The 12269-nt window shown below is 38.2% G+C and overlaps 1 protein-coding gene across 1 annotated transcript; it reads left to right on the top strand.

Moving 5' to 3' along the window:
* The first annotated feature begins 4740 nt into the window (after nucleotides 1–4740).
* On the top strand, nucleotides 4741–10498 carry LOC131633634 (transcription factor GTE1-like). Its single transcript, XM_058904331.1, has 8 exons — nucleotides 4741–4927; nucleotides 6454–6669; nucleotides 7441–7518; nucleotides 7795–8019; nucleotides 8765–8863; nucleotides 8969–9027; nucleotides 9701–9851; nucleotides 9974–10498. The coding sequence occupies exons 1-8, from the start codon at nucleotides 4808–4810 to the stop codon at nucleotides 10154–10156; spliced, it is 1131 nt and encodes a 376-aa protein (XP_058760314.1). The 5' UTR covers nucleotides 4741–4807; the 3' UTR covers nucleotides 10157–10498.
* The last annotated feature ends 1771 nt before the right edge of the window (nucleotides 10499–12269 follow it).

Below are 12269 nucleotides of genomic sequence, written 5' to 3'. Positions count from 1 at the left end.
ATTTGACATAAGTTACGAGGTTAAGAAGGCATTGAAGGCGCAGGCCTTAGCGGACTTCATGGCAGAAATGGCCTTCGCCTAGTCTACAACCGACGACACCCAAAAATGGACCATCTACGTGGACGGAGCATCCAGCTCGGCATGTAGCGGAGCCGGTATAATCTTGGAAAACGAGGAAGGAACCCTAATAGAAGTATCGTTGTTCTTGTCTTTCCCTACCTCGAACAACCAAGCGGAATACGAGGTCTTCCTCGTTGGGCTGCACTTGGCTGAAGACATCGAGGTCGAGAGACTCGAAATATTCACCGACTCGCAACTGATTGCGTCCTAAATATCAGGAGAATACCAAGTCAAAAACAATAACCTCGCAGAATATCTAGGACTCGCGCGCAAGAGGATGGCCCATTTCAAATCAGTAGTAGTAAGACATATCCCCCAGGAACACAACACTCGAGCGGACGTCCTTTCGAAACTAGCGAGCACCAAAAAGAAGGGCAGAAACAAGTCTGTTATTCAAGAAATCTTACCCCGACCAAGCACTGAAATGACGACCATGGTCGCAGAGGTAAACTCCATTGGAGATGCCACCTGCTGGATGACACCGGTATACCATTACCTGGCGAGCGAAATCTTGCCTGAAGACCCAAAGGAAGTCACGGTCGTCTGGAGAAGAGCTTGCTCCTACGTTTTGGTCGAAGGCCGGTTATACCATCGGGGATTCTCTATCCCTCTCCTCAAGTGTGTCGACAAAAGCAAAGTCCCTCACATCCTGTAGAAAATACACGAGGGAATAAACGCCAAACATCTAGGAGGAAGGTCACTTGCTCAAAAAGCATTGCAGGCAGGGTACTACTGGCCCACCATGCAACAAGACACCAAGGAGCACGTGAAAAATGCGACAAATGCCAATTATTCGAGGACATGCACATAGCACCCCCCACGAGCTTAAATCCCTATTGTCACCTTGGTCGTTCGCCTGGTGGGGGCATGGACCTCCTCGGACCATTCGTCACCGGCTCCAACCAAAACAAGTATCTAATCATGGTCGTTGACTATTTTACCAAATGGATCGAAGCAAAGCCACTGGCCAAGATAACGACACAGAACATTCTCCGTTTCTATAAAAGAAACATATTCGCCCGGTTCGGAGTACCCCTCGTCATTGTAACTGACAACGGGACCCAGTTCACCGATAAAAACTTCCAATAAATCGTCACAAGGCTAGGAACAAAGCAGCACTTCGCCTCTGTCGAGCACACCCAAACAAATGGACAGGCGGAAGCTGCCAACAGAGCCATTCTGAAGGCCTTAAAAAAAGACTCGACGAGATAAAAAAAAGGTGGGTCGAAGAACTACACAGCGTCCTTTGGGCCTATAGGACTACACCCCATTCCACCACCGGCGAAAACCCTTTTCGGATAACGTACGGAACCGAGGCTGTAATCCCAATTGAAGTGGAGAACCTCTAGATGAGGAAATGAACGACGAGGTCGTCGGAGAAGAGCTTGACCTAGTCGAGGAAGTCCGGTCAGGCACCACTCTTCGCGAGGCATCACTTAAGCAGAGGATTGCCTTGAGATATGACACAAAGGTCATCAAACAAGAATTCGAAGTGGGCATTTTAGTGCTCAAGAGAAACCACAAAGACTCTTGCGAGGGCAAACTAGCCGCCAACTGGGAAGGCCCCTATCGCGTCCGAGCAAAGACAAAAAATGGGGCATACTACTTGGAAAATTTACAGGGAGAAGAACTTGCTCGACCATGGAACACTGAAAAGCTCAAACAATATTACAGTTAGGAGCCGAACATGGCCCCAGTTGGTGCGCTCGAAATCACAAGTGCGGCCAAGGTACAAGCTTAGCACCTCACGTTGAAACGAAACGACAGGGGCCCGCTCTGACAAACGAGTGGGTCTTTGGTCCTTCGGGGGGCTCAAACACTAAGCATCCTCATCGTAACAGTACCCTGATGGTAGAACACCCTGCTCGCGAAGGGATCGTTCACGCCGTGAGACCAGGACCCCAAGACAATGAGGCCCGAGATTCACCCAAGTCGGGCGCCTGATCCCGGCAGTCAGCCCAGTTCCCCACACTTGACGACCATATTAACAAATCGAGCAAAATCTCTACCCAAAAGTTACGACACTAAAGCACGCAAAGAACAAATGGCAGAAATATAGTCTTTATTTATTCATTCATTAAATGGATACAGAAAACATAAAACACAAAGAAGCTACGTTAGTCTTCTTAGTTGAGGCACATGAACTCCTCCAAATTGATATACTGGAGATAATCCTCGTCCCACTCAGAATCGAAATTGGGCTCCTTAGCAACACCTTCCCTCCTGGAAGACTTCGATCGGGTCGTCATGGCATGACCCCCGTCTGACCGAGGAGCTGCTTCAGGGGGACCTCCTTTCTTCTTCTGCTTCGAAGGAGGAGGAGCAGCCATTTTGGAAGCTTTCTTGCTTTTTGGTGTATTTTTTGAGATGTCCTTCCCTGATTAGTATCTCAATCGCATCCTTCAAGTGGATATAATATTCGGTGTTATGCATGTGCCCTTTGTGGAACCTGCAGTACTTCGATTTGTCCATGTTCGGCCTTGCCAGCATAGACTTTGGGAAGCGTACCTTGCCGATTTGGAATTCGGCATTGACACACTCGGTCAGAATACGCTCCCGGGACGCGTTTAGAGGGGTATACTCCCGGAACTTCCCGGCCGGACCTTGACGGTTTGGAATTCGGAATTGACACACTTTGTTTTATTTCTTACTGTCGTTCCCCCGTCGAGAACTCTCTTCTTGACGGGCGCCTTTAGAGCTTTCTACTTGCCTGGACTTTTTGACCGCATGGACGGCTTCTTTCTCCTTGTATTGAATGTATGCTTGTGCTTTTAGGAAGAAAGTGTCTAGCGTGGCCGACGTCTCGATGCCCACGTCCTTGGAGAAGTTTGACCGAGGCCACAGGCCCCGCTCCAAACGGTATTTTTTTCATGTCCGCCGCAGTGGAGACTTGGACGGCTTCTTTGTTGAACCTTTCAATATACGCCCGTAGGGATTCGTCCTTCCCTTGGATAATGGCCTCCAACGAGGCTTCCGATTTGGGGTGTTTGCGGGAGGCCGTGAAGTGCCTTGAGAAGAGTCTGCCGAGCCCTTTCCATGATGTGATGGACTCATCTGGGAGGCTCTTGTACCAGGTCATAGAGCCTTTGCGCAAGGTGGTCGGAAATAAACGACATTTGATCGCTCCAGGGACCCCTCGATACTCAAGGAGGGCGTCGATGTTCTCGATGTGTTCGTCGAGATCAGTAGTTCCGTCGTAAGTGCCAAGCGGGGGAGGTTTCTCCAATCTAGTGGGTAAAGGAGCCTCCAATATGGCTTGGGATAAGGGACCGCAGCGCTCTTTCTCCTCGTCACTAGGGATCAGAGTCGGGGAACGGATGCGGCTTCGTTTGTGATGGCGGCGATAACCCGTTGGTTTCGGGGATGGCGATCTTGATCGTATTTTTGAACATGGCGAGGGTGAGCGCTGACGAGCGCGATGATCCTCTTTGCTTCTTTTGGCTATAGAGGATGGCTGGTCTCTTCTTCACGGAGAGTGTTGTCTTTTCTTGGCCGTCGAAGCGTCAGGCTTGGGACGTCGGTCTTGGTTGGAGTGGTGCAGATGCTCTAGTGCTCTAATTTGGTCATTTTGTTGTCGGATTAAGGCGTTCGTCTGATTTAGTGCGGCGAAAATGACGGCCATTGTTGGATCGGCCGAGGTTGACTCTGTCACCGAGAAAGGGTTTTCAAGAAAGGCTTCTTGGTCCTTTCCGCTCGTGTCTCCATGATGGAAAATGGCGTTGTCACGGTCGTCTCCTGACAGGGTGGATGCTGTGTGACCGTCACGTAGCTGGGAGACGGTGTTGTTGGGAGGTATGGTGATTCCAACCTCGTCTTTTCCCAGCAGCGTAACGTCACGGGTGGAGAGACCTTCTTCGTCACCGACCATGATGAATGAAGTGTGTAAGCTTTTTGGTTCCTGAGTTCTTGATGACGTGAGGAGCGGTCAAGAAGTGCAAGAAAGAGGAACGAGGAGACTTAGAAGAGTTCCCACAGGCGGCGCCACTATTCTTTCCGGTTGAGCGCTATTTGCGGCCCAGAATATAGGAGACCATTAGATTAGGTCATGATGGATCTCTTTGGAGGAGCGAGTCGTTGCCGAGCACGGGATACCCGCGTGCTCAGTTGGCAGCCAATTTCGCTCAACAAAGGGGGTGCCATTGCATGAGGGCAGTATGCGTTGGCCCATTATTTATTGGGTCAAAGTGGTGTATTGAGCCAATTAGAATAATTGGTCCGGTCCAGAACAAATATAAAGATTGGATAGATACAAATTTCACATTTATGTCAATTATGTGTGGCCGGTCACTAATATAATATAAAAATAATAATGTAATTAGTAAAATTAATTGAAAATAATAAATTTATCAATAAAGTAATATACTAGTGTTATTTCCGAATTCAATATATATTCCTTTTATTTTTTTCTATAAATTTTAAATGATTGATATACTATAAATAATTTTTTCTCAAATATAATTAAATGAGTGCAATGGATATACACACAGATTCAATGAAAAACCAACCAATTATCAAATCAGTAAAATATTTCCGAATATAATATATATTTTCTTTATTTTTGTTTATTAAAAAAATGCAGAAATACAATTTTGGGGAAATATAAATCCCCGAAACATAAGGCATTGTACACTGTAATAACATTGAGGAAGGAACAACACAGTACAGAAGCTCAAGAGTAACGCAAAGAATGGGTCTCGGTGCTGAAAATTCGAAGCCGATTACGATGGAGCTACAGCCACATGCTGATGATGATCATTTCCAGGGTTTTAGGCATTCTTTTGATGAAATTCATACCCAAGTTGACAAGGTCAGCACCGAAATTTCAGCTTTCAGCTTTGTTTATCGAATCATTTGGTTTTTTTCTACTCACTACTTGATTAGATTCTCTCCGTTTATTTAGGGTTTTTGTTTAATCAATTAGATTTTGTACTGTATGATTGATTGATGATGATCTCGCCTCACAAATTTAACCCCAAATCTAATTTATTGAGTTATTATTAGTACTTGATTTTCTGCATTTATCTGTTTATTAATTAGGGCATTTAGCTAAAATCTAAAAAATGTATGCACTGGATAATTTTGAAGTCACTATAGTAAGCAAGTTAGGGTTAATTTATTGCGTTATAAATGTATAATATTCATACTCTTAGAACGATTTGGGTTTAGGGCATAGCATATCTTCTTGTAAGGAGAGAATTGGTAATAGTATGGTTGTCAAAATCTCGATCTAAATCTTAAAATCTTAAGATTTTATTATCTCACTCACCTCCAACGATCCAGATCTTACGTGGAATCGTGTGTTGTAGCTAAATTGTGAAAAGAATCGTAAAATCATTGATTATGAGTGATCTTGGTCATGATCAGCCATTTTCTGGCCACCACCAAGATGCAAAGGCGCAACGATTACAGTTTGGTGGTGATGAATGCATGCCTTTTAAAATGGAGTTTTAGATTTAGGGTTTAGAGAATAAACATATCACTTGTAGGGCTTGTTTTAAATTAGAGTTATGAAAAACCAAGTAATGGACCAAATATGTTCCTAATGTCTAACAAATTCATATATTAAATGGTAATAAAGTATAAAAACTCAATCATACATGTCCAAATAATGTCATTTTCCAACGAAAACACTTGCCTACCAAAATATCATGTAAAAATACTTCAAATATATAGTATTATTTTTTGCTAGTAATATCTTACGATTTTTGTTACGATCTTGCCATCCTCTCTCGATCTTACAAAAATAATTGGGTAGAATCTTCTGATCTTAGTTACAATTTTATGTTTTACGATCTTGTTATCTCCTCTCGATCTTATGTAGTATCCTGATCTTGACAGCCTTGATACACTATCTATCTTGACCATATATATGGTTGATGTGTGACTTTCAGCATATATAGTAGTTGGTTTTCATTCATTAGCTTTGATTTGCTTGCTATAGTGGCTGCATCATTTTTCTTAGTGAATATGGATTCGTGTTTGATGGAAAAGCAATTATGGATTAAGCTTCCTAATATTTCATTCTTTTTAGAGATTTTTAGGGGCTCAAATTTTAATCTTGTTAGAGTGTTGGTCTAGATTCATTTTTAAATGTTAAAATGTTAGTTGAATATAGTTGTGTAAGTACAATAGTTACTAGTTGCTTTGATCCTGTATGGTTGAACACATGCTCTAAATAAGACTGACCGTGTGTGCATAGTACACACAACTAAGATGTAGGCAAAAAATATGACTTGACAAGTAACATAAATTACTTTATATAATATCTGAAAGTGTAAGCTTTTATAATGATAAGTTTTTAACTGTGGAAATTTTACATTGTGACTTTTACAGCTTGAAAAGCAAGTGATTGAGGTCGAACGGCACTACGAATCTGCTGGTTATGTTCAAGGAAGTAATTCTAAAGGCGGTTCAGTAGTAAAAGAGAAAGGCCGAGAGAAAAATCTTGTTGGCACTAAAAAGCCGTTGCAAGATGCACCGCGTACTGAAACCGCTGCTACAAAGAGGATGCAGGAGCTAATGCGCCAGTTTTCCACAATATTACGTCAGGCAAGTGGAAATACTTCGCAACTTTTTTTTGGTACAATGCAATTTTGTTTTTAATTAATGATCTATAATGAATGTTCCGTGGCAGAAAAAAGAAACCTAGGGTTTTAGGAGTAATTGCTGGAATAATTATTGTATTTCAGAATAATAGGGTACAGCCATATATAGTTATTGTACCTTACTCCAAATAGAAATATAATCACACATAATCACAGTTCAATCATATCATATTGCTCCTAATCACTACAGCCCCCATTTTCCTCCCCCATAAACTTTGGCTGAGCGGTCATACTGCTACCTGCTATACCGGTATAATGTTTTCTCAGTGAGTGCTACACTCTACTATCTACCTTTGCTTATGTGGATACAATATACTTGATTTTGAACTGTAAGTATATTACTAGAAGCCTTAGTTTGTTTTTATTCAATTGTGGGTTATTTCTCTTTGAAAAGAGTGGAGGCTAGCACTTTGAATGGTTATCAATATTTAACCACTCAGCGTTATCTTTTACTTACTTTTTGTTAGATGTATCATACATTTCTTAAAAATACAATTTAATTTCTATACTCATCTACAGTGTCTATTTTTTATTTCATGATCCATGTAGCGGACTCTACATAGTAAGGTTTTATATTCCTCAGGAGTCATCCTTAAGTTCTTAAGATCAATTTATTTTTCGTTGTTAAAATAAGCGATCTCTCTTTTCTGTTGAATACATTGACCCTATCAAGTATCTTGTGAAAAATAGTAGTAATGCATTTGAAGCATTTCAGATTACTCAGCACAAGTGGGCTTGGCCCTTTCTGGAACCTGTAGATGTAAAAGGTCTCGGGCTTCACGACTATTACGAGGTAATGCCTTTCTTCATTTTGAATCTTTTCTCTTGGCATTGATTATAGTTGCCCTTAATGCATAATTGAAATTTTAATTTTTTTTTCAACCTATGACCAAATATGCTCGAACACACCTATTTGTAAATAGGTGTAAATGTCGGCTCGGTCTCTGTTTCTTTAAATGATGGCATCAGTTTAACTGGTTAACCATCTACCTTTTATAGCAGAGTTATTTGTTTACTGTTTGTCTTTGATTGTATCTCTAACGTAATTTGTTTGATTTGATGCCCCTAGATTATTGAAAAGCCCATGGATTTCGGTACGATAAAAAATAAAATGGAAGCTAAGGATGACACTGGATATAAGAATGTGCGGGAGATATACGCAGATGTAAGGTTGATATTTAAGAATGCAATGAAATACAACGATGAAAAACATGATGTCCATGTTATGGCAAAGACCTTGCTGGAAAAGTTTGAAGAAAAATGGCTGCAACTGTTACCTAAAGTGGCTGAAGAGGTAAATTGTTTTTCAAAATAGTTTTCTATATTTTGGTAAATGAAGCTTCATTACACGGATCTTAAGTAGTAGGTGTAATGCTAATTGTCAATTCGGAGGGGTTAGTATAAACATGGTTGTCAAAATTGTGATTGTATGAGTGGAGGTTTGGAGCAATTCCAGGGGAAACTTATTTCTGCTTGGATCTTGCTCGAAAAAGTGTATGTATGTTTGGTAATTCTTCGCAACATATCAAGAATAATGCTATATATATGTTTAAAATTTATGACAATAAAAACAACTTGATTACATTCTTCTGATTATTTTTTCAATTTTTACTAAATTTAACTCAAATAATCAACGTATTGAGTACCTATAAATCGATAGTTAGATTGACAAAAATCATATTAGAAGTCTCATAGGTAAACAAACACATGAATTCTTAAGGAGTATCTCTTATTCTCTTATTTATGCGATAAAGATTCATTGAGGTTTTATGTGGGTTGTTGACTGCCTAGCATAACACACATCTTTTCTCTTCAGGATAGAACCGTATACAGTGTTTGATCCTTGTAGTCGATTCCACATAATGGGAAAAGGCTTTAGTTGCTGTAGTTATCGTATATCTCCTTCTATTCATCTTTTATTTATTTTAATTAAGTTATTTTATAACCCAAAAACAGTATACAGTTTTGGTGGCTGCACTTGTAGTGACAGCTTTGATATTGTCATCCTTTATGTCATTACCTTTGTTTAATTATGGTAGGAAAAGAGAGAAATAGAGGAAAAAGCCCAGACACAACTAGACAATCAACATGCTCAGGAGATGACCTATGCCAAAATAGCTAAGGATTTAGCCAGTGAGGTTGTTTATAGTTTGCTAGCATTGTGCTCTTCAGTGCAAATCATTTGTTTGATGTATTTAGGAGTATATCAGATGGTTTATGCTATCAATTACCTATTTTTTCAGCTTGATGAGGTTGATCTACGTTTGACGAAACTCAAAGAAATGGTCATTCAGAATTGCAGGTTAGTCAAAAAACAGTTAATAATTTTTCCTTGTCACTGTCACAAATTGTAGTGAAAACTTATTGCATTTGTATATTTTGTGCCCCTAATACCACTATTATCGATGCTCAATTTTTATTGAAGTCTCCACTCCTAACACCATGATTGATATTTTAACTTCAAATCACAAATTGTAGTGAAAAGGTCTACAAAACCTAAGTTAGTTTGCATGCATTTGTTTATTTTGTGCCCCTAATACCACTATTATCGATGTTCAATTTTTATTGAAGTCTCCACTCCTAACACTATGATTGATATTTTAACTTCAAAAGTCGCCTAAGTTTAGTAAAACTGGGCTCTCTTGGTGGTTGTTATGACTTATGAAAATTTAATGCATGTTTTTCTTTTCTATTGACGGATGGAATTAGAAATGGAAAATGAAAACATTCATAATATTTCAAATTTTGCAATTACAGTATGACATTTCATTGTTTCCTCAAATATCTTTTTAGTTCCTGAAATTATATCCATTTTTAGTTTTAGTTCTTAAATTTCAATTTCAATTTCTAAATATAGGAAATTCCTAGAAAATACCAAAAGTGCACAGGAATTTCAATCTCAGTTATGGCTATGATATTGTGTTCATTATGCATATTTTAATTTTCACTGACCCATGTTGCTAATGATACTCTAGAAAACTGTCTACTGGAGAGAGGAAAAAACTTGTGAGTGCTCTCGCCAAATTGTCTCCTGAAAACCTCCAAAGGGCATTGGGTATAGTTGCTGAGAACAACCCAAGCTTTGAATCTACTCAGGTTGAGGTGGTTCTTGACTTGGATGCTCAGGTCTGTAATGTTAATATTTTTTAATGTCAATGTCATCCATTATCAAATTGTGTATCCAACTTAAGTAATTTATTTGCTTAGCATATTTCTAGGCACTCATGTTTTGTTATTATTATTGATAGAGTGACTACACACTGTGGAGGTTACAGCAGTTTGTGAAAGGTGCTCTAGAAGATCAACCAAAGATTGGTGGAGGCACTGCTATTGATTCTGATGAGAAGAAAACAAATTCTAGAAAAAAGCGGGAATTTTGTGATGCTCTTGTCAATAACCTAACAAAGATTAGAAAAGTATCGAATTTATGATTTGTTAGCAGCACAGCATAGAAGGCATTGGTTTTGCCTGATTGCGCTGAAGTTGAAAACTTGTAGAGTTTGATGATGCAGCTGGGAAAATCTGTATCTCTGTTTATATATTATAAGTTATTCACAGCTATGTTGATGAAGCCAGTCTCAAATGGGCAGAAACATAGAAGCTTGCAGAAGTAACCTTGTGGAGATGCACACCAAGTGAAAGGGAATTATATATCATTCTCTATGTTCTTTGGGTACATAGTCATCTTTATAAGAAATAAAATAGAATATAAACTAGTCTTGTATATGTGACTGTTGATTATATGAATGTATTGGGTGTATTATCCTTTTTAGTATACTCCATTTAAAGATCGTCATTGTTGTAATTTACTAGAGGATAAGCACTGATAAATTAAAAGTTTTTGAAACAAATTGAATCAAAATTTCTAAATTGTTTTTCTTCTACCAAGAAATATTTATAGCCTCGCAACACTGTCAAAATTAGGGGTGGTTCAAAAATTGAAGTGAATCAAACCATTTTAAGATTTGGTTCAGTTTACAATAATCATTTAATAAAATTAGTTTAGAACTAGTCTGGATATATAAACTGGTGGTGGTGGTAAATTATTTTTTTTTCTTTTTTTTTCTTTTTTTCTTTGGGAATGAGTTGAATCGGATGGAGGAAAATGGAAGGAAAAGAAAGATGAATTTTCGAGGGGATTAGTAAGAGAAAAACAGGGGGTGTGAATGCGATGAGTTTGGTCTTTGACGGATGGTCTCCATAAATGTTTTTGGAAAGACTCTATCTATAAATAAGATATAAATAAGAAAGATTAATGGTGTGGAAAATATTTTAATTTGTCACGGAGAGTGACACGTTTATAATTGAGAGAAATATAAAATAAAAATAAATGTTTTTGGAAAGACTTATCTGTCTATCTATAAATAAGAAAGATAAATAGTGTGGAAAATATTTTAATCTGTCACGTTTATAATTGAGAGTGACACGTTTATAATTGAGATATATTTTTGGTCAAATTTTCCTTTTTCCAACCACTAATGTCAGAGTCTGATTCTGGGTCCGTTTTCCTTTTTCCAACAACTATTCTGGGTCCGTTTTCCCTTTTCCAACAACTAATGACAGAGTCTTCCAATAACCAGAGTGTGGCTTCAGTCGTTAATTACTTTTGCACGCATAACAACTCTTTCTTCTTTATTATCAATTGAATTGTCTTTTCTAAATAGAACCCAATTATCCGCTCAGTCATTCAAACGTCTATCACACATTTACATTTTTAATTTTCAATTTTCTTTTATCATGCTACTTTTCCAATCTATCTAATTCAATTGATTCTTCTGCAAACCTCATCCTCTCATGCTTGCAAAGTATATACAGGCATTTTTTTTTTTGAAAAGGCAAATTAAATTAATAAACTATAAGCAGGGGCATAAGATATGTCATATACATCAAGACAATTCCAAGACACATTACATCACAATTCCAAGACATTTTTCTTTGTTAAAACAAGTCAAATGTCTCTAAACTCCATCTATTAATTTAAATTAAATATCATTTTGTTTGATTTCTGTCATTTGTTTTAAATTCTGATAATTTGTTTTCATAAATTTATATCTTGATAGTTTAACCATCTTCATAATTCGTTTTCATAAATTCAATCATTTTGATAGTTTTTTTTTGCAAAAATTTGTAGTGTTTAAATAAGGTATAAAATGTAAAAGAAGAATTCGATGAGACAGATTTCAACACTTCACTGCAAAATTTATTTGTTCAAAGATATTAATAAATTGACCAACAAAAGTTTGTATATCAGTATTTATATATACTTTTTATTTTTTAGATTTGTGTTTATTGTTTTATTGATTTTGATTTACTTTTAACTTGTACTCAAAAACTATGACTTAGGTTGAAAATTTAAAACTATGACTATGATGTTGATTACAAATCCGTCGAATCCGATATTAGTTACAAATCTGTGTAACAATAAAGAATTTTACTAAACTATGACTTTTTTTTTTTTGGTTTTATACCACCGGTTTAGTCCGGTTCGGGGGCGAGTTCTGGCATCAAGTGGTTCCATCCCCCTCCCGATCGCAGTTGCGGGGG

The sequence above is a fragment of the Vicia villosa genome, unplaced genomic scaffold (genome assembly GCF_029867415.1).
Source record: "Vicia villosa cultivar HV-30 ecotype Madison, WI unplaced genomic scaffold, Vvil1.0 ctg.001158F_1_1, whole genome shotgun sequence".
Lineage (NCBI taxonomy): Eukaryota > Viridiplantae > Streptophyta > Magnoliopsida > Fabales > Fabaceae > Vicia > Vicia villosa.
Note: the sequence above shows the minus strand (reverse complement) of the source record. Positions and strands in the feature narration are given on the sequence as shown.